At 40.4% G+C, this 25741-nt stretch overlaps 2 protein-coding genes across 3 annotated transcripts in view; one reads left to right on the top strand and one right to left on the bottom strand.

Annotated features, from left to right (window-relative positions):
• The window catches only part of TEX10 (testis expressed 10), a 65912-nt gene extending 51960 nt beyond the window's left edge, over positions 1 to 13952 (bottom strand). Inside the window, exons 1-4 of one of the 2 annotated variants that reach the window (XM_055301620.1) lie at positions 13781 to 13952; positions 9140 to 9328; positions 6336 to 7048; positions 5701 to 5944 (exon numbers count right to left, since the gene is read on the bottom strand). In XM_055301620.1, the coding sequence (XP_055157595.1) occupies positions 5701 to 5944; positions 6336 to 7048; positions 9140 to 9319 (1137 nt within the window). In that variant the 5' untranslated portion in view covers positions 9320 to 9328; positions 13781 to 13952. Of the gene's footprint in view, positions 1 to 5700; positions 5945 to 6335; positions 7049 to 9139; positions 9329 to 12386; positions 12850 to 13780 lie in introns of those variants that run through there. The other variant, XM_055301618.1, reaches the window with a different exon arrangement.
• Positions 13953 to 23715: 9763 nt separating this feature from the next.
• LOC129495185 (40S ribosomal protein S2-like) lies at positions 23716 to 24504 on the top strand. The gene has a single exon (XM_055302616.1). It carries the CDS (start codon positions 23716 to 23718, stop codon positions 24427 to 24429), a length of 714 nt encoding a protein of 237 aa, XP_055158591.1. The 3' UTR covers positions 24430 to 24504.
• Positions 24505 to 25741: the final 1237 nt, after the last annotated feature.

The following is a 25741-nucleotide window of genomic DNA, read 5'->3' as shown; positions in this document are numbered from 1 at the left end:
CTCAAGCATCATGGGACTAAATGACCCCCACATCGCGTTCTGCACTCAACGGAGAGTCTGCTTGGGTTTCTCTCTCCCTCTACTGCTCCTCACCCTCACCCCTTATGTGTGTGCATGTGCACACGTGTGCTCTCTCTCTAATAAATAAATCTTAAAAAAAAATAAGTTAACATGAATAAATTAAACTCTCCTCACTAGCAGTCACACTGTCATTTGGACCTTAACACAGGCATCAACCATCCTTGCTGCTTTTTCCTTCACTATGCACATCAGTAGTCCCACTGGCTTTATCAGAATCCAATTACTTCTCATAGCTTCAACCATTAGTTATCATTCTACTCCAATCAACCATTCATACCTAGATTACTGCAATAGCCTCCTAATTGGTCTCCCCACTTTCCTCTTGCCCTCCTCAAAAGTCAATTCTCTACAGAGCAGCCAGAGTGATCTTTTAAAATATAAACCGTGCTTCAAAACAATACAGAAAGGAAAAAAGGGATTAAAGGTGTATATAGGGCAGGACCAGTCATTCATAGAATAGACTGCGTGAGTTTGGGCTCCACTGTTTTGCAAGAGCTGGATACTGACTACAGGGAAATTCACTTGTGTCCCATTTGCAAATTCAACATATTAAAGTTAAATAAATATAATTCAAATCATGCTACTTCCCAGCTGAAAATCCTCCACTGTCCTTTCACCACACTCAGGTTAAAATCCAAACTTATTACCATGGACCATGGGGTCCCAAATATCTGGCCAGTGTCACCTTTTCTGACTCATCTTCTATCATTTTCCTAGTACCTTATTTGCCCAGGTTTCCTGCCATTCCTCAAAAATGTCAAATCTGTTCTCACTTCAGGGGCTTTCCACCTGCTATTCCCTCTGCCTGGAAGGTTCTTCCTACAGGTCTTTTACAAGACTTGCTCCTTTAACTTCAGTGCCATTCAAGTCATGAAAGCATTTCCAGACCAGTTATTTAAAATAGCTCCCACTCATTCTGTTCCAGCACTTCTTCTCTCTTTACCCTGCTTTACTTTCATCTTTCTTCTTAGTATTGGCATTATGTATTTGCTTACATCCATCAACCCCGCCAGAAGGTTAAGTACTATTAAGGGCAAGCAACCCTGTAATGATGGATGAAATTGTTCTTCATCTGTGTTGTCTAATACAGCAGCCACTAGCTACATGCACCTATTGAGCACCTGAAATGTGGCTAATATGACTAAGGAACTGATTTTTTTTTTAAAGGAACTGAATTTTAATTAACTTAAGTAGCTCCTATAAAGCATCTATAGATGCTCAACAAATCCTATGATTGCATCTAACTATTCTTCACAAATTCTTTATTATTTTTTTTTAAAGATTCATTTATTTATTCATGAGAGACACAGCGAGAGAGAGAAGCAGAGGGAGAAGCAGGCTCTATGCAAGGAGCCCCATGTGGGATTCGATCCTGGAACTCCAGGATCATGCCCTGGGCTGAAGGCAGGCACTTAACCGCTGAGCCACCCAGGGATCCCCTTCTTCACAAATTCTAATCTTCACGGAAAAAAGACATCAGCAATGAAAGACACAAACTAAAAGTAGCATTAAAAAATAAAGTTAAGCTCCAACAAAATTTCTATAGTAATTATAATATTGACCCAGAGCTTATTAATACAGGATCCCAAAATCCAAAGTAAATTAAAAAGTTAATGTTAAATTGTATTTCACTTTTAAAACTAGCTATACATTAAGGACACACATGGCATATCAGAAATAAGCAACCTCAGTAAGGACGAGTACTCAACCACCACAAATAAAATTTAAAGTACCCTGAGATTTCAAAGCAAAGATCAGAGAGTTCAGATTTCTAAAAAAAATTTTTTTTAATATTTTATTTATTTATTCATGAGAAAGAGGCAGAGACATTGGCAAAGGGAGAAGCAGGCTCCATGCAGGGACTCTAATGTGGAACTCGATGGGGCGGGGGGGAGAGGGGGGACACACTCTGGACTGAAGGCGGTGCTAAACCACTGAGCCACCCAGGCTGCCCTCTAAAAAGGTTTTTAAAAAAAATACTTGCATAAAAATGAAATTCCAACTATGCAGCAAATAAAGACATTAAGCAAAACCTAAAAGCAAAGTTATCCTAAGACTGCACCTAATCTAGATGCCAATTTACCAACAAAATACCTATACCTTTTCTGAGAGAAGAGTTTGAATCCAGCTTGTAGAACACAGTAGCATTTAAGGCCAACGAATGCCATTTCATCCCTCCTTTAAAGTTTGAGCGGTTACAAACCACCCAATACCTTAACTACTAAGCTATAACTGAAGGCCAGCGAGAGAGGGGAACAGTGAGAATGTTAATAAAAAATTAATTAATGCATTTTAATTTCACCTTGTACAACTCATATACATATTCATATTTTGTCTCTAAAATAATGGATCTTCCTTCTCTTTTTCAGTTATTACAGTTCAACATAACACATTTGCCAAGGTAAATAAGAGAATTCTACCAGTGCACGTTCTTAAATACTGTTTCTATTTGAACTAAACTTCCTTCAGTTTATTTGAATTTTAAACAGTAGCCCAATTTAGTATTCTATGTTGCCTTCAATGGTCTATGCAAAACAGTCTTCTGAACTTTATGTCCTGCTTTAATGAACTGCTAATAAATAACAGTTGTATTAGATTAGCACAGAATAGTTCTGAAGAATACAACTTTAAATTATCCATAAAATTAAGGCCGTAGGGATCCCTGGGTGGCTCAGCGGTTGAGCGCTGGCCTTCGGCCCAGGGCGTGATCCTGGAGTCTCAGGATAGAGTCCCATGTCGGGCTCCCTGCATGGAGCCTGCTTCTCTCTCTGCCTGTCTCTGCCTCTCTGTGTGTGTGTGTGTCTCTCATGAATAAATAAGTAAAATCTTAAAAAAAAAAAAAAAATTAAGGCAGTACTTAGGTCCTTTGACAATGTTATCTGAATGTTAGTGAATGATATAAAACTAACACAATGAATTTGCATTTGGTCCTACCATTCTATCAAGTTACAAGTACTATTACTAAAGGAATAACAATACTTAATCAGTGACTATATGTCATCAAACACCAAAAATGCCCAGAATCTTTACTTCTTAGCCTTCTAAAACTGAAGGAAAGACTAGTACTTAAGATTTATATTGATATCATTACTTTTACTTTCTATCACAGGTTCAGATAAATCCATTCAAGAGTGCAAATAACATACAATTCTCTAAAAAGCTGTATGCATTACTGTCACCTGCCTACATCACAGACTGCCATAAAGACAGTAAACTTTGCTTTCATAAAAATCAAAATCTGCCTCCAGGGACACCTGGGTGGCTCAGTGGTTGAGCATCTGCCTTTGGCTCGGGGCAGAGTCCAGGGATTGAGTCCCACATCGGACTCCCCTTGAGGAGCCTGCTCTCTCTCCCTATGTCTCTGCCTCTCTCTGTGTGTCTCTTATGAATAAATAAAATCTTAAAAAAAAAAAAAAAAAACCACACACAATCTACCCCAATCCTAATCAATTTCCTGCCAATGTATTCAATGAATCATGAGACATGCTCAAAACTACAGTCAATAAAGTGCCACCCTATATGAAAAAGCAATTCATATATCAACCCTACAGATGATGGGTAATGAGTTAATAGTGCTAGAGCAAGCTCTTAAAACACATACTTTAGTATGGTTCCATAATGCTTTTCAAGATTATCAAATATGATTTTTAAGTTAACCTCAACTTATTTTATGTGGCCTATTAATTCATTCCAAACTTTAGCTTGAAATAAAACCAAATAATTACATTGTCAATTGTGTACATACGTAGGCAACTTCAAAGATTATACCTGCCTAGTCAAAAATCCTTGCAGGAATTCTAAAACTAGATGCTTCAAGCTTTAAAATATTGTTCCTGTAGATGCCCTCATTAAGTGTGCTATCACATTAATTTAACACCAATCTCAGAACTTGTTCTTCCTTACTTAAACTATTAACTATATATTATAGCACTATAAAAAAGCTGCCACCATTCAATTCTCTCCCAAACAGTAGATAATTTAATCATCACAGATTTAATCATGCCTTTACTATCAGTTTTAGTAAAAAACTGCTATAGACTTAGAATCTTAGGTTAATTTCACGAACACCATACCTACAACTACAGTTTACCTACATATAGTAAGTGTAACTTTTACAAATGTTTTCTGATCCTATCCCTTTTCAAGAAAAAAACAAGAGCATGCACTAATCAAGTCTCTATGTAGCTTCTGCTTTAAATCACAGTAGTTTGGGGGATCCCTGGGTGGCTCAGTGGTTTGGTGCCGGTCTTTGGCCCAGGCTGTGAACCTAGAGTCCCAGGATGGAGTCCCGCATTGGGCTCCCTGCATGGAACCTCCTTCTCTCTCTGCCTGTGTCTCTGCCTCTGTATCTCTCATGAATAAATAAATAAATAATCATAAAATAAAACAAAACAAAATAAAATAAATAAATAAAATTTAAAAAATAAAAAAATTAAGTTACTAAATAAAATAAAAAAATAAAATAAAATAAAATAAAATAAAATAAAATAAAATAAAATAAAATAAAATAAAATAAAAATAAATCACAGTAGTTTAGAAAGGATCCCTGAGTGGCTCAGTGGTTTAGCGCCTGACTTTGGCCCAGGGCATGATCCTAGAGTCCCGAGATCGAGTCCCACATCAGGCTCCCTGCATGGAGCCTGCTTCTCCCTCTGCCTGTGTCTCTGCCTCTCCCTCTCTGTCTCTCATGAATAAGTAAAATATTAAAAAAAAAAAAAATCAATCAATCATAGTAGTTTAAAAACAACTCAGGATTGGTTATGAGATCTTTGCTGTGGTCCATTTCTGCTAAACTTGGCAATGTGGCACACACTGGAAGAAAGTACTTAAAAAAGCAACATTTTTAATCTCATAAAAGACCTTCAGAAAGTAGAATGTTCCTACACAATCAACCTGCCATAAACAATACATTGTAACACTACTGGGAATTATATCTAAAAAAAGCAAATGAAATTAAGGTCATTAAAAAAAAAAAGCTCAGTAAGTTATGCATTTCACAGAGCACTTAGGTGGCTCAGTTGGTTAAGCAACTCTTGATTTCAGCTCAAGTTATAAACTCAGGGTTGTAGGAATGAACCCTGCACTAAGCTCCACAAAGCCCCACATTCAGGATCAGCGCTGAGTCTGAGATTCTCTCTCTTCCTCTGCCCCTACCTTCCTCCCTCCCCCCAACTCAGACACTCTCTAAATAAATAAATAAAATCTTTTTCAAAAAAATGCATACATTTCACGTAAGTTAAAACTATTCAGAGAATCACACAAACTATTTTAATTTGCAGTTTGGGGCAAAAGCAAGAAACAAGTTTATAGTTAGACTATGGAATGTTTTAGAAAATGCATAACCAATACTGATTTCTAATCTGCCCATTTATGATAAAAGACATTACTGAGGGATCCCTGGGTGGCGCAGCGGTTTGGCGCCTGCCTTTGGCCCAGGGCACGATCCTGGAGACCCGGGATCGAATCCCACGTTGGGCTCCCGGTGCATGGAGCCTGCTTCTCCCTCTGCTTGTGTCTCTGCCTCTCTCTCTCTCTCTCTGTGACTATCATAAATAAATAAAAATTAAAAAAAAAAAAAAAGACATTACTGAGAAAATAAAGAACCCATTAAGTTCTCACCAATTTATGAGTTTCATCATGTTGTTTAGAGAGTTTCCACAGAAGGGAAATAATATTAAGAACTTGCTGCATAACCTGCAGAGGTTCTCGCTCTATACCATTTCCAATAGAAGCAGCTAGTTGTGGAGGCACAGCTTCAATCCAGCATTCAATCAGCAATGGAATTATTATCTCAATAAATCCTTTCAAGTTTTCAGTAGATGAGAGGCCTTCATCCACACTGCCTAGTCCTCCAACCAGGTACCTAATAAGGAAGGGTAAGAAAGAATAAAAAAAAAAAATTAATGAGCAAAAAATATTATTCCTTGTTTAATTTAAATATTAAGTGAAAAGTACCAGTAAAAATGAAGTTCCCTGAACTGATAATTACATTGATCAAGACCAGTAAGAAAATAAAATTCTAAATGACAAAGCCGAGACTATCAAGTTTTACTTCTCATTAGGCTTTGCTAGAAATGAATAAATTAATACTTTCAAATGACTCCTCCCATCAGTAAATAAAAATCAAATCATGAGTAACTATATGAAAACTATAAAAGACAACTGCATATCTTCCCACCATTAGCCATCAATGGTCAGCAGTTAAAAATTCAAACAGGAAAACTGAGTGTGGACATAACTGAAATCCTTCTTACCGTAGCCTGAACTGTGAACTGACATTTGGCTGTGAACCCCCATTTTCATAAACCTGGATGTGCTGCTGGTCGTTGGCATGTTCCTTCCAGTTGATAAAAATGGAGTTGCTAGTGGCATGGGGATTTTCTTTTTGTTCCTGAAGTCCTTCACTTTCTCTCAACCTACTGGATCCATCTGCCAAGGCCTGAAGGAATTTACTGAGTCTCACTAAGACTTTCAGCCTCCATTGCTGAGAAGTGAGTCTCCGATTAGGATTTACAGAAAGTATCCAGGACTGGGATCTGTCTCTATTTATTAGTCCTTTAGACAGCTGCTGATGAGAAATAAGTTCTACAAAATTCTTAAGCAATATACTGCTACGGCCAGTAATTAAGGCTGGGTACTGTTCCAGCAGAATGTCCAAAACTTTTAAAGAGTCCTCCTGAATTCCTTCAGTAATGTGAGTCATGGCACTAGAGAGATGGGCACTTACCAAAGGAAAAAATGGAGAAATTTGTTCAGCTCGTATTTTGGGGGCCAGGAATTGAAGAAGTTGAACTGCTGCTAATCGTACATTAGCATCTTTATCTGTAAACACAGCAGTCACTTCACTTAATATGTTTGAAAGGTGTGCATCAATTATAAATGGGTACTGAGACAAAAGGTCTTTAAGTCCAAGAAGAGCACTTTGTTTAACCCCAGCATTGTAGTGATGCATCTGTGACAGCAAATCCTAAAAATAAAAATACAGGATTTAAGTATATGTGCACATTCTAACATTTTCAAATAAACATGCTAACTAAAACCATAAACTGACAATCTTTGGGGAAACTGCTTCAATAAGTACTTTCTAAATGTTACCAAGCTTTTACAAAGAACAGAAACATTATTTTATCCTTAAGACAGATTTAGCTCAATAAAAACATTACATAATTTTCAGTTAGAATTTTCTCTTTTTGAAATTAACCTGTATGAAGACTTAGGCATGCTATCATTTAAAGTGACAGAAATTATCATCACTATTTAAAGGCCTACTATACGGGCGCCTGGGTGGCTCAGTGGTTGAACATCTGCCTTCAGCTCAGGTCATGATTCCAGGGTCCTGGGATTGAGTCCCACATAGGGCTCCCCACAGGGAGCCTTGCCCCTCCCTCTGCCTATGTCTCTGCCTCTCTGTCTCTCATGAATAAATAAAAAAATCTTAAAAAAAAAAAAGAATAAAAGAAAAATCAGGCAGCCCCGGTGGCTTAGCGGTTTAGCGCTGCCTTCAGCCCAGGGCATGATCCTGGAGACCCAGGATGGAGTCCCACATCATCCTCCTGGCATGGAGCCTGCTCCTCCCTCTGCCTGTCTCTGTCTCTCTCTCTCTGTCTAATAAATAATAAATCTTAAAAAAAAAAAAAAATCAAACATTTGGTAGGTGCATTTATACACTACTAAATAGGCACAGTCTGCCTATTTTAAGTGGTCTTTCAGGGTGTATGTGCATCCTGAGTATAACATTTGACAATTTTATTTGTGGAATAATTTATATAATCTGTGAAAAAAATATAACTTCAAATACCTTTTCAATATTATTTAACCTTCAGGGCTTAAAAGCAAAACTAGAAAAAGTTTATCCTCACAAAAACTTGTTCACAAATGTTCATAACAGCATTACACCTAAGAGTGAAACTCGGTGGAGGATGGGCTAGATGGGTGACAGGTATTAAAGAGAGCGCTTGTTGTGATGAGCAGCACTAGGTGTTGTATGTAAATAATGAATCACTGAATTCTACTCCAGAAACCAATATTGCACTATATATTAACAAAATTTAAATTAAAAAAATAAAAACAAAAACCTAAAAAAAAAGTGGCAACAACCAAATGACTATCAACTGATATGTGATAAAATGTGGCATAACCATGCACTGTAATACTATTCAACAATACAAAGGAATGGAGTACTGTTCTCAGAGATACTTTATAACATGGATGAACCTCAAAACATACTAAGTAAAAGACCAGTAACAAAAGACCATGTATCAAAAAAAAAAAAGACCATGTATCATATTGTTGCATTTATATTAAATGACCAGAATAAGCAAATCTATACAGATAAAAGGTAGGTTAGTGGCTGTGTAGAGCAAAGGGAAAAGAATGGGCAGTGACTTCTAATAGGCACAGGTTTTCTTTCTGGCATGATAATTATGTCCTAAAATTAGATTATGGTGATAAAAGCATAACTCTGCAAATACATTTAAAAACTACAGAATGGTACACTTTAAGTAGGCTCCACGCTGGGCATGGAGCCCAACACAGGGCTTGAACTCACAACCCCGAGATCAAGACCTGAGCTGAGATCAAGAGTCAGACACTTAACCAATGAGTCACCCAGGTGCCCCTGGAATTTTATAATGCAAAAGTTACATTTCAATGAAGTTGTCAAAATTGTAAGCAAAATCATTGCTAAAACTTCACACATTTACTACAAACCTACATATTATGTGCTATGTAAGGCTAAAAAATAAGACAATTACCTTCATAAACTATAAAAACAGCTAAAAAGTTATACCAAAAACTTGATACATCAACAAGATAAACACAAGAATTATCTCTAGATCATATATCAAATCATCAAACAGGTACACAATAGAAAAATGACTGTGGGTTTAGTTGAGCAAGTCTTTCTAGAGGAGGTAGGAAAGCTACATTGGCAACTCAGATTTGGTTAATAAACTCCAACCTTCAGCCATCAGTAAACCCTGAGAATTAAAACAACTTTTCACAAAGAAAGGTGATTTAAAAGAAAATGTTATTTATCAAAACAATAGTTACCATTTACCTTTATGTTAAGTTTTCTGTTGTTTGTTGGAAGAGTTCCATCTTCTTTGAGCTGCTCAGGGAGATATATAGTCTTTGTTTTAAAGTTTGTAACAGTAGCATTTTCTAATTTGGGTTTCTTTTTACCAACTTTTAGTTTTACTTTTTGAAAATCATCTTGGCGTTTTCTTTTTTTGGTCATTCTTGAGTGCTACAGTGAAAAGAATTTTAAAACAATGGGCAGAAAAAGATAAATTCTAAAACAATAAAGGTGTTTTCTAACATTTACATTACTCTAAAATACATTTCAAAGATAATCAAAAATTAAAACCTATGCGGAAAGGATCAAAGTACTAAATGGAAAACAGCCTTACCAAGAAGTATATCTTAGTCAAGAGATAATGTAAACAGGGGTCATCAACAATAAGGTAACAATCCAGCGACTGGTTTGTCAAGGGTTTTTAGCCATGGAACCTTTGTCAAGTAATTGTACTAAATGAAAACCTTTTGAAATAACCCCTCACCCGGAGTTTTGGGGGAATGAGTGGGTAACACACAGATTACTAGAGATATATCTGCTCCTGGCCCCTAAAAGTCCCTAAGGAACCTCTACTAACAAAACAAAGTTTTTAAATGCAGCCTATAATAGAAAAGTTTCATAAACCTAAACTGATGCTCGAAAGAAATATAAGATACAGAAATATGCAGCAAGCAGAGTTAATGAACATTTCATGAGCAAAGAAAACAATAGATCAATAGAGAAAAAGCCTAGTATAGGCAAAAATGTGGTATCAGCATTTTGGACACCAGGCTTAGGTTCAGACTAGATATAAACAGAAAACGGTATCCAGGGCACCTGGGTGGCTCAGTGGTGGAACATCTGCCTTTGGCTCAGGTTGTGATCCCAGGATTCCGGGATCAAGTCCTGCATCAGGATCTCTGCTGGAGCCTGCTTCTCCCCTGCTTGTATCTCTGCCTCCCTCTCTGTCTCTCTCATGAATAAAGTTTAAAAAAATGGTACTCAAAAGCAGGATAAAAAACAGTATAAGAGGAAATAAAGTGCAACAGAGGGAAAAGGAGCAAAGACCAACTAGGCCGTTGTTGTAATAAATAACTTGGGCATAAACATGCCATCTTGCACTTTCCCGTCTACATATTTTTTCAATTAACATCTAAATCTTCCCACTTACACACAAAATCTTTGATCTGTTCCTCCTACTCATTCCCAGGCCACTTCTTAAATCCTTTATTTCTACCTAGATTGCTTAGTAGTTTCCCCCATCAGTATGCCTGCCTTATTTCTAGTATCTACTCCCTAGCCCATTTGCTGGAGTCATGAGAGGGTTCTTTCTAAACACAGATCTGACCAAGACTCAGGAGTTTTCAGCTGTTTCTTTACTCACAGTAAAAACTCCATAGCTTGACATATCACGTCCTTCCTAACTTCCTCTCCAGCTTTATCTTCCCACAAGCTAACATCTATCTAAAAAATAGCCTCCTATACCAGGAACTAGCCCAACTCTTCTTGAAACCTTTTCCAGCATGCTGCAAAAATACTGAATTCTGCTTGCCTCTGTACACCCACTAGAATAGGTAAGTACCTCTGAAATAAATAAAACTTCTTCTTGGTCTATCATAATTACCCTGTGTCCAGGTATTCAAAAAAAAAAAAAAAAAGCACAATACAATAAATGAAGATCCAAAAAAATACCCAAAAAACCTTGAGTAAAATGAAGATTTACATTTATTATGAAATAAAATAGCAGCTCAAGTTCCAGGAATCCAGAAGCTAATCATCTATAACATTACATCCAAATATACATAATTTCAAGGTTTTATTTCATTTTTTTAAAGATTTTATTTATTTATTCATGAGAGACAGAGAGAGAGAGAGAGGCAGAGACACAGGCAGAGGAGAAGCAGGCTCCATGCAGGGAGCCCGACATGGGACTCGATCCCGGGGTTTCCAGGATCAGGCCCAGGGCTGAAGGTGGCACTAAGGCCCTGAGCCACCCAGGCTGCCCGATTTCAAGGTTTTAATACATTAGAGCCCCTTGAGATACGTAGGATTTGGCTACATAGGTTAAGAGCAGATTCTAGAGCCAGATTGATTTAGTTCTTTATCCAGAATGCCACTTTCTAGCTGTAGTTAAAAACTGTGCCTCAGGATCTCCGGGTGGCACAGCGGTTTAGCGCCTGCCTTTGGCCCAGGGAGCGATCCTGGAGACCTGGGATCGAATCCCACGACGGGCTTCCGGTGCATGGAGCCTGCTTCTCCCTCTGCCTGTGTCTCTGCCTCTCTCTCTGTGTGACTATCATAAATAAATAAAAATTTAAAAAAAAAAAAACTGTGCCTGTTTCATCCACAAAATAGGAATAATAATACATACCCAAAAAATTAAATAAAACTTACATCATACAATTATTATGAGGTAGGATTAATGAGGAGCAAATGAGTTCCTATTTGTAAAACTCTGAGCATTTATACCTGGCACTGTTAAACATGTATGCTAAAAGCACAAACATGTATATTTTCTTAAAAGTCTCAGGACCAGTACAAATCACATATAGTATTAAATGCATTACGTACATTAGCATTCAATTCTCACAAAACCACATGCATTATGTATATTAGCATTCAATTCTCACAAAACCACGTAAGGAAAGTGGTACTAAACCCATCTTAAAGATGTGGCTCAGAAAGATTTGTCAGACCTGTATTAGGAAGTTGAAGAAGGACTTAACACACCAAATAGAGCTCTGCAAAATCAGCTTTATGTCACATATAGTGGAATTAAGGTGAGGATTGGAAACCTGAGTGGCAAAATGGCTTATCTTACTTCATTTATACCTATTCAAGTTTTCATTCCACCCACACCTCTAGTTATTCTGGTTTTTAAAAATGGGTAAGCAAAAATCTTAAAAAAAAAAAAAAATATTCGCATGGCCTCTTTTAATTTAAAAATAGGGGGGAGGGGGCAGGCCCGGTGGCTCAGCGGTTTAGAGCCTGCCTTCCGTCCAGGGAGTGATCCTGGAGACCCCAGATCCATCGAGTCCCACGTCGGGCTCCCTGCATGGAGCCTGCTTTTCCCTTTGCCTGTCTCTCTCATGAATAAATAAATAAATCTTTGAGGGGAAAAAAAAAAAAAAAAACCTTCATTAATTAAGCACACTTTTTGAGCTTTCCCTACAATTTTATTACTAGCTAGTACCAGAGATGAAAATAAATGGTACAAGACAGAAAAATCAAATGAATCAACCCAACTCACCAATCCTCCGTGTTATTTTTAGCCACTATATCTGGCCTGTGTCCAACACAGTCTTGTCAAGGTCTGTGCTGTATCACTTTGTATCACTCTGTGTCCGTCACACTAATTTCCCTAATAAGAAAGCCTAAGAGGGCGGATCGCCGTTCCTCGACTTTTAAAGCCGGGACCATTATTTTATGATACGCAGAGAACATTTTTATACTAGGAACTTTTAAAGCTCTATTAACCAATTTGTCATTTTCACTTCAAAATAAAGTTGTTGTTGTTGTTGTTGTTGTTTTTAGGGCTGCCCAGCTGGACAAGCCTGTGGAGCCTGTAAAAAGCACGCCAACTCTGGCTCTCAGGTTGACACTGGGTGTAGCGAGCGAGGACTTAAAAATCTCTTAAAACAAGTCAATAAAACACAAATAAGATTTTTTTCATAGCACGGCAAATCAGATGGTTTGACTAAAGCTACTTTACAGCAGCCGGTATGGAACAGGAGGTACAAACTCCAGCCTCAAGGGGCTGAACTTTCACATCGCTGCCACCTCCTACGCGGGGGGGGGGGGGGGGGGGGGTCCTGAAGTTTGAGAACTGAACTTTTCACAGATTCCAATCAATTTGCAGGTCTCCTGGATTGTCAACACAAGGGGAGATTCTCGCGGGCCTGAAAATGTCCACCGACCGAATCGAATTCCAGCTAGGCTTGTCTGCCACCCCCGATTTCCAACCTCCTTTGCAAAATAAATAAATAATAAATTAATGAAATTGCAATAACGCGTGTACTGCAGTTTTCCTTTTGATGGTTTCCCCGTCAACCCCTTCCTCTCACGAGTTCCTCCCGACTCTACAGAAGGGGCCGGGGGAGAGACCCCGGACTTCCCAGAAAGTGAACACGCCCCCCAGAGGGGCGGCCCGACGCCGCTCCGCCCGCTCCGCCCGCTCCGCCCGCGCCGCCCCGCACACCTGGACCGCGGCGGGGGCCCGGGGGGGCGGGGGGGGGGGACGCCCGCTCCTCCCCGCCGCCCGCCGCCCGCCGCCGTCCGGCATCCCACACGGCAAGAAGAGCCCCCCGGGCCGCCAGCGCTCCCGTCCCTTCCCCTCCCGGCGGCCGCGGGGCCCAGGTCGAGGCACCCCGGCCTAAAAGTGCCTCCGCCGCGAAACGGCGCGAACCCGCCCAGTCACTTGAGGCGCTCCACACGCCCGCGGGCCGCCCCGCCCCCGCACTGCCCCGCCGCGCGCCCAGGCCCCGCTCCGCCCCCCGCCCCCCGCCCCCCCCCCCCCACCGGGGCGCGCGGACCGGCCACGGCTCGGCCTGGCCCGCCTGGGCCGCGCCGACCCGGGGAGCGACGGCCCCGCGCGCCCGTCCCGCGCCCCGGGAGGGCCCGGCCCGACGGGCGGCGGCCGCTCACCTGAGGGCCCGGCTGGGACCGGGGCGCGGAGCGGAGGGCAAGAGCGTCCGAGCGGGAGCCCGCGGGGCGACGGCGTGCGCCAGCGGCCTCAGCCTCTCGCTCCCCGAGCGTGTTTTCAAATCGCCTCGTCCTCACGCGGCCGCGTCTCCTTCCGCCGCCCGGAAACCAGGGCCCCTCCCCCGCCGCGCCGCGCTCACGTGACCGCGGCCCGCAGCCGCGCGCAGCCGGGGAGGCGGGAGCGGGAGCGGGAGCGCCAGGCCCCGCCCCCGGGAGGAGGGGGCCCGCCGGAAGCCCCCTGCGCTCGCGGAGGCCGACGCGGGACAAAGCTCGGCCCGGAGTGCGCCGCGGGCCTGCTGCGGGGCGTGCGTGGCGGGGGCGTCGCCCCGGATCCTGCGGCGCGAGAGCGAGCCTCTGCTCCCCTCCGTACGCCCCGGCTCCCCGGACCTGGTGTCACATCCAGAGAAGAGAAGTTGAACCGAAATGGAAAGGGGGGGGGGGAGCGGGCCGCTGGAACCCGGGAGTTCCCGAGGACTGTAACCTGGATGGAGCGCTGCGCTACTACCGGGCCGAGGGCGACCTACACCAGTCGCTGAAGCCCGAAAGTCTTCGTCGAGGATTTTTTTTTTTTTTTCCCTGATGTTTCAAAATCTCAGCCCTGGGATTGCAACTGCTGAAATGAAGTGGGCCCCCCCCCCCCCCCCGGGGAAGTTCAGGGAGGACCTGAAAGTCTAGAAAGGAGATGAGAAAGGAAGGAGAGTGCTTGTGGGAAAGAATAGTCCTTGCCAAAGACTGGCAGGTAGGGTGGAGGGAAGACACCCCCCCGCCCCCCGGGTACGGATGGGAGACCAGGATTCGGGTTTGTCTCTACGGCTTATCAGTTTATAAGACAGAAAAGCTGACAGCGGATGAGCAGAGGCCCGAGCCCTGGGACTGAGACCCTTCCTGTTCTAGGATTAGAGATGAAGCAGAGCCAGGTACCCCCCTCCCCCTCCCCTGCCGCAATCTGCCTTGAATCCACCCCATAAACCAACATTTGGGAGTCCCCAGCATCCTACAGTATTACATGATGTTAAAAGTTGTGAAACTGGATCAGAAGAGGAAAGGTTTTATTGCCACCCATCATGCCCCCTAAACTCCAGGTTCCTAGCTAACAGCTTACTCAACATTTCCTTTGACATCCTATTTGCATCTCAAGGTGCACTAGTCCAAAATGGAACTCCTGATCACCCCCCCCACCCCACCCCACCCCACCCCCCGAAATGTATTCCTGCTACAGCTTCTTCATCTCAAATAGCAATTTCATCCTTCTGGGTACTCAAGCCAAAAACCCAAAGAAAGTCTTCTTTCTTCCACATCTCACACTTAACTCATCAGGAGATTACTTCAAATGTTACCTGACTTCCACCACTTAACACCACCTCCCTTGCTATCACCGTGGTCCAAGCCATCTCATGAGCACGATAGAAGATCTCTGAATGGGCTTCCTGCTTCCATTATTACACTCTAGTGTCTTCCCCCTACGGTCTAGTATCAGCAGAAAAGCCATGTGATTAATTTAAGATCTAAGGTCAGGTCACGCTTTTGCTCAAAACCCCTCAACTCCCCATGTCATTTGGAATAAAGCCAGAATCCTTATCATAGACTCAAGACCTGCCGTATTCTGGAATATCACTGAATTTCTGGACACTCCTACGACTCTCCTTTTTTCACTCTTCTCCAGCCAACCACCCTTGCTTCTTGTCTGTGGCAAAGTGGCACTGGTGGTGATGTAAGTAACAGAAGTGCTTGGCCTGGCTAAAGGAAGTATGCCATGAGGAATCATGTTCAAGAAAAAAGGAAAACAAAAAATAAGAAATCTGATCTTTATTTTTTTAAGATAATTTTTTTTTTTATTTGAGAGAGAGAGAGATAGAAACCAAGAACATAAGTTGAAAAGAGAGGAAGAAGGAGAAGCAGGCACTCTACCGCGCAGGAAACTAATGCCAGGCTCAATCCCAGAACCCTGGGATCATGACCTGAGCCCAAGGCAGACGTTTGACAGACTGAGCCACTCAAGCACCATGAAATCTGATCTTTAAATTTTGGTGAACGAGCACATTTTTTTTTCCTGTTTTTAAAACACTGGGGTGCCTGGCTGGTTCAGTCAGTAGAACTTGAGACTCTTGATCTTGAAGTTATGAATCCAAGCAGTACAATGGGTATAGAAGTAACTTAAAAATAAATTCTAAAAGGGGTGTCTGGGGGAATCCCTGGGTGGCTCAGGAGTTTAGCGCCTGCCTTTGACCCAGGGCGTGATCCTGGAGTCCCGGGATCGAGTCCTGTGTCGGGCTCCTGACATGGAGCCTGCTTCTCCCTCTGTCTGTGTCTCTGCCTCTCTCTCTGTCTCTCTTTCTGTGTCTATCATGAATAAATAAATAAATCTTTTTAAAATTAAAAAAAAAATAAAAGAGATGCCTGAGGGGTGCCTGGGTAGCTCCATCAGTTAAGCATCTGTCTTTGGCTCAGGTCATAATCCTGGAATCCCAGGAAGGAGCCCTGGGTCAGGCTCACAGCTCAGCAGGGAGTCTGCTTCTCCCTCTGTCCCCCCCCCCACTTTTGTGTTCTCCCTAGTTCACTTTCTCTCTCAAATAAATACATAAAATCTTTAAAAAATAAAAATAAAAGGAGTGCCTGTGTGGCTCAGTTAAGTGTCCAACTATTGATCTTGGCTCCAGTCATGATCTCAGGGTGGTGAGATCAAGCCCTATATTGGGCTCCACACTCAGTGGGGTGTCTGCTTGTGATTTTCTCCATCTACCCCTCCCCCGCTCAAGCACATGTGCTCTCTAAATAAATACATAAATAAAATCTTAAAAAAATAAAATCCAAAAAACAAAACACTGTGTGGGCTAAACAAAATTCTTATAAGCAGGTTACTTACTAGTTTACAACCTCTGGTTTAAGACATGAAAAGTGTGTTTATAAAAGGAAGTTTTTTCCAACTCTAAGTTATGAACTCAATAGTTATAAGAGTCACCTGCTTAGCTGAGCCAGAATAGACCTTTGATAAATGACAGTCATGTAGCAAGGTCTTTAACCCTTGCCTGAAAAACATGCATTCTAAAATCTGTGGCATACTTCGTTTTCAAAACTCTGTCCAGTTAGCCACAGAAACTCCAGTATTTTAGTTTCTTGGGGCTTCTGTAACAAAGTATCACAAGCTTGGTGGCTTAAACAACAGAAATTTATTAATTCTGGAGACTAGAGTCTGAGATCATGGTTTGGCAGGATTGGTTCTTTCTGGCAGCCCAGGTGGCTCAGTGGTTTGGTGCTGCCTTCAGCCCAGGGAGTGATCCTGGAGACCCGGGATCGAGTCCCACGTCGGGCTTCCTGCATGGAGCCTGCTTCTCCCTCTGCCTGTGTCTCTGCCTCTCTCTCTCTCTCTCTCTCTCTCTCTCTCTCTCTCTCTCTCTCTCTCACATACACACACACACACACACACACACACACAAATAAATAAATAAATAAATAAATAAATAAATAAATAAATAAATAAATAAAAGGATTGGTTCTTTCTGAGGGCTCTAAGGGAGATGCTGCTTCCTTCATGCCTTCTCCTAGCTTCCGGTAGCCTTAGATATTCCTTGGGTTTTAGATAAATTCTCTCTCTTCACATTGTCTTCCCTCTGTGTGTGTCTCTGTCCAAAGTTCCTCTTTCTATGAGGACACCAGTCAGATTAGGGCCCACCCAAATGACCTCATTTTTAATTTGATTACCTCTGTAAAAACCCTGTTTCCAAATAAGGACACCTTCTGAGGTGGTAGGGGTCCTAACTCATCTTTTATGAGAGACACAATTCAGCTCCTAACCGACACCAAGATCTGTGTCCAGAAATATCTGTATTTAATCGGAACAACCTCTCTTTTTTGTCTATGCTCAGGAGCATCACAGAAGTCTAGATTAAGAAACTCACTCCTGCACAATTTATATGACCTTTGCAGCTTCTCTGTTTCTTTCTCTCTTTTTAATATTTTATTTATTTATTCATGAGAGATACAGAGACAGAAGCAGAGACCTAGGTAGAGGGAGAAGCAAGCTCCCTGAGGGGATCCTGATGTGGGACTCAATCTTAGGACCCTTCCCGGGGATCATGACCTGAGCCAAAGGCAGATGCTTAACCACTGAACCACCCAAGTGCCCCACAGCTTCTCTTTTTCTTAACCAGGCTTCCTAGTTAATATTTACTTAGGAAATAGGGTAACACTTCTAAAAATAAAAAAGTTTAATAAGCTTGATTTATAATGTCAAGGCAAACAATAAAAACATAAACATTAATTTAAGTCTTACCTTATTTTTCAAAGCTACTGCTAACAGGAAAAGCAGAGACTCTGAAGAAAGCTAAAAAGGATGACTTCAAATTTGTTGCTATAACCACAGACAAAAATTCAAAACCCATTCTCCAGGAGTTGATTGATATGATGTATGCAAATTACTTAGGTAACTGCCTGGTACACTTTAAACCCTCGATAAATAGCAACAAATGTTACTATTAATGATATGTTATCATTGTGCAAAATAAAACTTTTAGTTAGGCTTCCTAGATAAGAAAGTAACAAGAAACTCGTTCTGACTTTAAATTAAAAGGAATTTATTGAGATAGTGGGTAACACACAGATGGCCAGGAAGGTTGCTGATCCCAGGTTTGAAAAAAGACAGGAAGGAAGAACACCAGCTAGGAGCACAACCGTCAATATACCACAAATATCAGTCCAAGACATAAGAATTGGAAATGAGGAAGTAAAATCATCTCCGTTTGATGATATGATTGTATATCTGAAAAAAATCAATTGTAAACCTACTACAAACAATAACAATTCAGAAAAAGTAAAGCAATATAAAATTAATATTCAGAAATCAATAGATTTCACCTATACAAACAAAAACTAGTTAGTAGAATGGAAAAAGAAGCCCCATTTACAACAGCAATCAAAACAGATAAAATTGCTGGGGTGGCCTGGGTGGCTCAGTCAGTTAAGCATCCTACTTTTGATTTTGGCTCAGGTCATAACCTCAGGGTTGTTAGATCAAAGCCCCCCACAGAGCTACTCATTGAGCCCCACATGGGGCTCTATGCTCAGCAGGAAGTCTGCATCTCTGCTCTCCCTCTGCCCCTCCCACTGCTCACTTGCTTGTTCTTCTCTCTCTCTCTCAAATAAGTAAATTTTTTTTAAAGATAGATAAAAATTCCTAGGACTGAATAAGATATCAGATTAGAATAGTCAATATCCTACAAATGTCAATTTTCCCTGAAGGTGTTGGTAAATTGAATGAGATCCCAATATATATGTCAACAGATTGGGGCTTTTTTCTAGACCTACACAAGCTGATTAAAATTCGCACATGAAAAAAACTAAACAAGAATAGCCAAGAAAATTTTGAAAAAGAAAAGCAGTGAGGAGGAATCAACCCTATTAAATACAGAGGCACATTCTAAAAAACTCAATAATTTAAAAAGTGGATTTTGGCATATGAACAGACAAACCAACAGAACAAAATACAAAGTCCAGAAATAGACCAATATGAAAACAAGAATTTAATACATTGTAAGGTAAATATCTTCCATCAATAGTATAAAGATAAATGATTTGCACAAATAGGGAGCCATTTGGAAAAAGATAAAGTTGGGTTCATACTTTACTTTTCATATTTGAAGATGTAAATTAAAAAAAAACAAATCTATAAAAATCTCAGAAAACAAAATTTTTTTTATTACTTTGACCCTGTATTAGGACTTGAAATCTAAATACCAGAGAGAAAAGTTTTAAAAATTTGATTGCAGGCTTTCCCCAAAACATTCTGAAATCTTCCACATGATCAAAGGAAACAAAAAAGGGGGAGAGAAAATAAAAAGTAAAGGCAAATAACAAATATTTGGAAACATATTTGCAACTCATATCACAAGTAAAGGATTAATTTTCTTAATTTACAAAGAATAATATACAAAGAATTCTTAGAAACAAAAAAAAGATAGGGCAGCCGGCTTGGCTTAGCGGTTTAGCGCAGCCTTCAGCCCAGGGTGTGATCCTGGGAACCCGGGATCGAGTCCCACATCGGGCTCCCTGCATGGAGCCTGATTCTCCCTCTACCTGTGTCTCTGCCTCTTTCTCTGTGTCTCTCCTGAATAAATAAATAAAATCTTTAAAAAAAATATGAAGTGCTTGATAGGAAATACTGATTTCCATACAGTTTGTAGAAAAAGAAATATAAATCGCCCTCATGTAAAAAATAAATAAATAAATAAATAAATAAAATTTAGAAAGTCACCCTCACATAAAAGATATTGTGTCTGACTCACAACAAGAGAAATTCAAATTAAAATATAATTTTTCTTACTTTTTACGGTTATCAAAATTCAAGAATTTGACAACATACCAGTTAGTGACACTGGAGAAGCATCCCTCTCACGTATTGTTAGTAGCAGTATAAACTCTACAAAAGATGTACTTGCAAGAATTTAATTTGGCTAGGAGTAACAGTAAAACATAAAAAAGTATTAGTTTCTCACATTAAAGTCAAGAAGTTAATTCCTCACTTGAAAATCAAGATGCAAGCAGACTCCAGGAAGTTCTTCTTTCAGAAGATAGAAGGGGTGAGTTTGAAGCAAGAGAGCATTGCTTAATAATCAGAACTACAACTTTATAAAAGTTTTAAGCAACTAAATAAAATAACGGAAGCATCAGAAAAAATTAAGTACGATAATGTGTAATATGGGGGTTGAGGAGACTTTCTTTGAAAAGATTAGAAACCTAGAAACCATTGAAGAAAAATGTAGACAGAGTTCACAACACTAGAAAAATGTAATATGATATGGCAAATGATACCATAAACAGACAAAAGGCAAAAAAAAAAAATAGCTTAGGGGAAAGATTTGTAACACATATGAAAAACAACATCCAAGTTGCTTCTCTATTGTTGCTGCATTCCCAAGATCACCTCATAGTTCAAGATGGCTGTTCTAGCACCAGCCATCAGGCCCACATTTTAACAAATAAAAGGAAAGGAAGGAGAAGGACATGGTCTCTCCATGTGAGGAGACTTCTTAGAAGTTACATATAGTACTTCTGTTAAGGAACTAACTGTAAAGGAACAGAGAAATATAAGAGACTTTTGTAAGTAGTAAAAACTTTTGCCACAAATATGATTTCATGAAATTTTTGTTTCAAATTTATATAAAATGTATACTCATTGACAAAGCAAAATACATTCTTACAGTGGGTCTCAACTTTTTAAACTTTGAAAACTAAACGAGGTGATACAATATAAGAACACAGGAAGAAAATAGGCAGGATTATTCTTCTGACCTACATGGAAAGGACTTTCCAAAGCAAGAACAAAGAAGAAAAATCATGAGGGATGAATTGATAAGTTTGAACTACATAAAAATTTCGAGGTTTTTTTTTTAAAAAATGTATTTATTTATTTGGCAGAGAGAGAAAGAGAGAACACAAGCAGGAGGAGCAGCAGAGGAATAATGCAGGGCTCAATCCTAGGACCCTGTGATCATGACTTGAACTGAAGGCGGATGGTTAACCGACTGTGCCACCCAGGCACCCCCAAAATTTTAAAATTCTATGTCAAAAAATATTTTAAACAACACCAGTAGGACAAAGATAGGAAATAAAATGCTGTTAGAACAATTGGTGAGTCGTTTAAAGGGAGAAAAAAACTTGTCTCCATAAAATCTAAGGGAAAAGATTGAAATATTCAACAGTAACATTTGGGGTCCAGACAGGAAACAGAAACCATGTCAGCTATTTTTATAGAGAGAATTTAATAGAAAGAGAATTATTAACCACCTATTCAAGAAATAAAAAGACAGAGGATCTGAGATAGCACAAAGGAATAACTGTGGGGAAACAGCCACTATCCCAAGGGCTGGAAAAAACAAAGGAAGGAGTGGGGATTGGCAGATTTAGAAGGTTGTAGATGGGGCCCTCAGAACTGGAGGTAAGACCTCTGGAGAGTTGTGAGGTACCAAATGGCTGCTATCCCTGAGGTGGTACATTGAGGTTGCTTGGAGAAGTATTGGAAAAACTGCAAACTGGAATATTGCTCTGGAAGTTGCCCCTGGGCCAAGACTCACTGCTGTAGTGCTAAGATACAAGAACTAAGAACAAGAAGATAGAAGAACAAGAAGATAGAAGGGGTGAGTTTGAAGCAAGAGAGCATTGCTTAATAATCAGAACTACAACTTTATAAAAGTTTTAAGCAACTAAATAAAATAACAGAAGCATCAAAAAAAATTAAGTATGATAATGTGTAATATGGGGGTTGAGGAGACTTTCTTTGAAAAGATAGGAAACCTAGAAGCCATTGAAGAAGAATGTAGACAGAGTTCACAACACTAGAAAAATGTAATATGATATGGCAAATGATACCATAAACATAGACAAAAGGCAAAAAAAGTAGCTTAGGGGAAAGATTTGTAACACATATGAAAGATAAGTGATTGATAACTGCAATATACAAGGAGTTTTTACAAATTATTGAGAAAATGACAAAAACAATCCAATGAGAAAAAAGGCCTAAAGCTGTGAATAGCAATTCACACGTACAAAAATCCAAATGATCAATAAACTTTGCAAGCCTGCTCAACCTCACAATTGTCAGGGAAATGTAAATTAATACAACAATGAGGTATGACTTCTGACTTACCAAATTCACAACAATTATAAAGCAATATAACACCTACTGCTGGTAAGGATACAAGGAAAAGTGTATTTTCAATGTTTGCTACTGGAAATGTAAAATAATGCCACCATTTGGGAAATAAGTCTGGAAATATCTAAACAAAGTTTTCTTTAAATTCATATTCTTTCGGGATGCCTGGGTGGCTCAGTGATTGAGTCTGCCTTTGGCTCAGGACTTGATCCCAGGGTCCCTGATGGAGTCCCCGCATAGGGCTCCGGGAAGGAAGACTACTTCTCTCTCTGCCTGTGTTTCTGTATCTCTCATGGATAAATATGTAAAAGCTTAAAAATAAATAAATTCGTATTTCATTCAATCTAGTGATCCCATCCCCTGAGAACTTATCCCATAGCTATAAAAGCATTGGTCCAAAATATATTTATTTGGGGATCCCTGGGTGGCTCAGCAGTTTAGTGCCTGCCTTCAGCCCAGGACATGATCCTGGAGTCCGGGATCGAGTCCCACATCAGGCTCCCTGCATGGAGCCTGCTTCTCCCTCTGTCTGTGACTCTGCCTCTTTCTCTCTTTCTCTCTCTCATGAATAAATAAATAAAATCTTTAATATATATATATATTTATTTCAACAATATTTGAGTACCAATACATTGGGAAGAAAATGGATATATGGGGCACCTGGCTGGCTCAGACAGTGGAGCACACGACTTTTGATCTTGAGGTCATGAGTTCAAGCCCCACATTGGTTATGGAGCCTACTTAAAAAGAAAGACGAAAGAAAGAAAGAAAAAGAAAGAAAGAAAGAAAGAAAGAAAGAAAGAAAGAAAGAAAGGAAGAAGGAAGGAAGGAAGGAAGGAAGGAAGGAAGAAGAAAGAGAAAATGGATATGGATAAATAAAGGCACAGTTTAATAAATTGTGATACCCTAATTGTGTTTTGGAGCTATTAAAGGGACTGAGTTCCATCTATTTCAGTTAAGTTTGTTTGAAGATATTTTTCCTCGATGTATTTTCAAGTAAAAATAAGAACCTACGTGAAAGTATATATAATCCTAATCACGCTGTTACAAAATAAACCAAAAATGCATGTATTTTGTTTTTTTTGGGGGGGGGGGCGTTAGGGATATTGAGCATCTTTTTTTTTTTTTTTTTTTTTTTTAAGTAGACTCCACACCCAGTGGGAGCCCAATGCAGGGCTTGAACTCACAACCCTGAGATCAGAACCTGAACTGCCCTTCTCTGAGAGAACACCAAATGGAGGATGACGCCAGTGCTGCGGAAGGGTCCAGAGGCCCAGAGGCCCAGAGGCCCAGAGCTCACGGAGGCAAGGCGGAGAACAAGGAGTGGATCCCCGTCACCAAGCTGGGCAGCCTAGTCAAGGACATGAAGATCAAGTCCCTGGAGGAGATATATCTCTTTTCTCTGCCCACCAAGGAACCTGAGATCATTGACTTCTTCTTGGGGGCATCCCTCAAGGATGAGGTCTTGAAAATCATGCCCGTGCAAAAGCAGACCCGTGCTGGCCAGCGGACCAGGTTCAAGGCATTTGTTGCCATCGGAGATTACAATGGACACGTGGGTCTGGGTGTCAAGTGCTCCAAGGAGGTAGCCACTGCCATCCGTGGGGTCATCATCCTGGCCAAGCTTTCCATCGTCCCCGTGCGATGTGGCTACTGGGGGAACAAGATAGGCAAGCCCCACACTGTCCCATGCAAGGTGACCGGTCGCTGTGGTTCTGTGCTGGTGCGTCTCATCCCTGCCCCCAGAGGCACTGGCATTGTCTCAGCCACTGTGCCCAAGAAGCTACTGATGATGGCTGATATTGATGACTGTTACACTTCAGCCAGGGGCTGCACTGCCACCCTGGGGAACTTTGCCAAGGCTACTTTTGATGCGATCTCCAAAACCTACAGCTATCTTGCCCCTGATTTCTGTGTTCACCAAGTCTCCCTATCAGGAATTCACTGACCATCTTGTAAAGACCCACACCAGAGTCTCCATGCAGAGGACCCAGGCTCCAGCTGTGGCTACCACATAGTTTTATACAAGAAAAATAAAAGTGAATTAAAGCTTAAAAAAAAAGAAAGAAAGAAAGAAAGAAAGAAAGAAAGAAAGAAAGAAAGAAAGAAAGAAAGAAAGAAAAGAACCTGAGCTGAGATCAAGAATCAGACACTTAGCCAACTAAGTGGCCCAGGCATCCCCAGAAATGCATGTATTTGTATGTGACCATGGAAACATGGAGAATGTGTAAAACATTACAGGTCAGAAAGTTATTAATTACCTGGGAGGAACTGAAGCAAGGAGAGATGTGTAAATAGCAATAGATGATTGAAAGAATGGTTATCAAAAATTAAAATAAAATAATATTTAATGCCTTAATGTTAAGTATGAGTTTTTTATTTTAACATAATACATTTTCAAAACTGGGAAATTGAAGTTGTTACAATACTATTAACTCAGGTACAGATCACATCTGGATCTGATCGGTTTTTCTAATAAGCACTAATTTTTATGGCTTTATTAATATATAAATGATACACAAAAACCTGTGCATATTTAATGTATACAACGTGTTGAGTTTGGACATACATCTACACCTGTGATACCATCACCACAAATCAAGGTAATAAACACATCCATCATCCCTGAAAGTTTCTCTGTGCCCCTTTGCTTTAAAAAGAAAAAAATAAAATTTCTAGTACAGAATACTGAACACAAGATCTACCCTCTTGAGTTTTTAAGTGCACAAGACCATATTGCTAACTATACACACTCTGTCCTATGGGAATTGTCTAGAAATAACAGATCTTGCATAACGGTAACTTTATACCCATTGAACATCAACTTCCATCTCCCTGTCCCCTGGCAATCACCATTCTATTTTCTGCTTCTCTAAACTGGACTATTTCAGATACCTCATTATTTGTCCAAGCTTTGATTTTTAAATGCATGCCTGACCATTTCCCAAAATTTGAGACATTAATAAACCCTATAATAACATACTAATAAGGGATCCCTGGGTGGCGCAGCGGTTTGGCGCCTGCCTTTGGCCTAGGGCGTGATCCTGGAGACCCGGGATCGAGTCCCACGTCGGGCTCCCGGTGCATGGGGCCTGCTTCTCCCTCTGCCTGTGTCTCTGCCTCTATCTCTCTCTCTGTGACTATCATAAGTAAATAAAAATTAAAAAAAAAAACATACTAATAAGTTCCATTACAAAGTTCTGAAGAAGACTACTCTTAAGCAGTAAACTACCCAATTTTGTTTCCTAAGAGGCTAAAAA

Source organism: Nyctereutes procyonoides, unplaced genomic scaffold (genome assembly GCF_905146905.1).
Source record: "Nyctereutes procyonoides isolate TBG_1078 unplaced genomic scaffold, NYPRO_anot_genome, whole genome shotgun sequence".
NCBI classification, from domain to species: Eukaryota; Metazoa; Chordata; class Mammalia; order Carnivora; family Canidae; genus Nyctereutes; species Nyctereutes procyonoides.
This window is presented reverse-complemented; position numbering and strand designations above follow the sequence as displayed.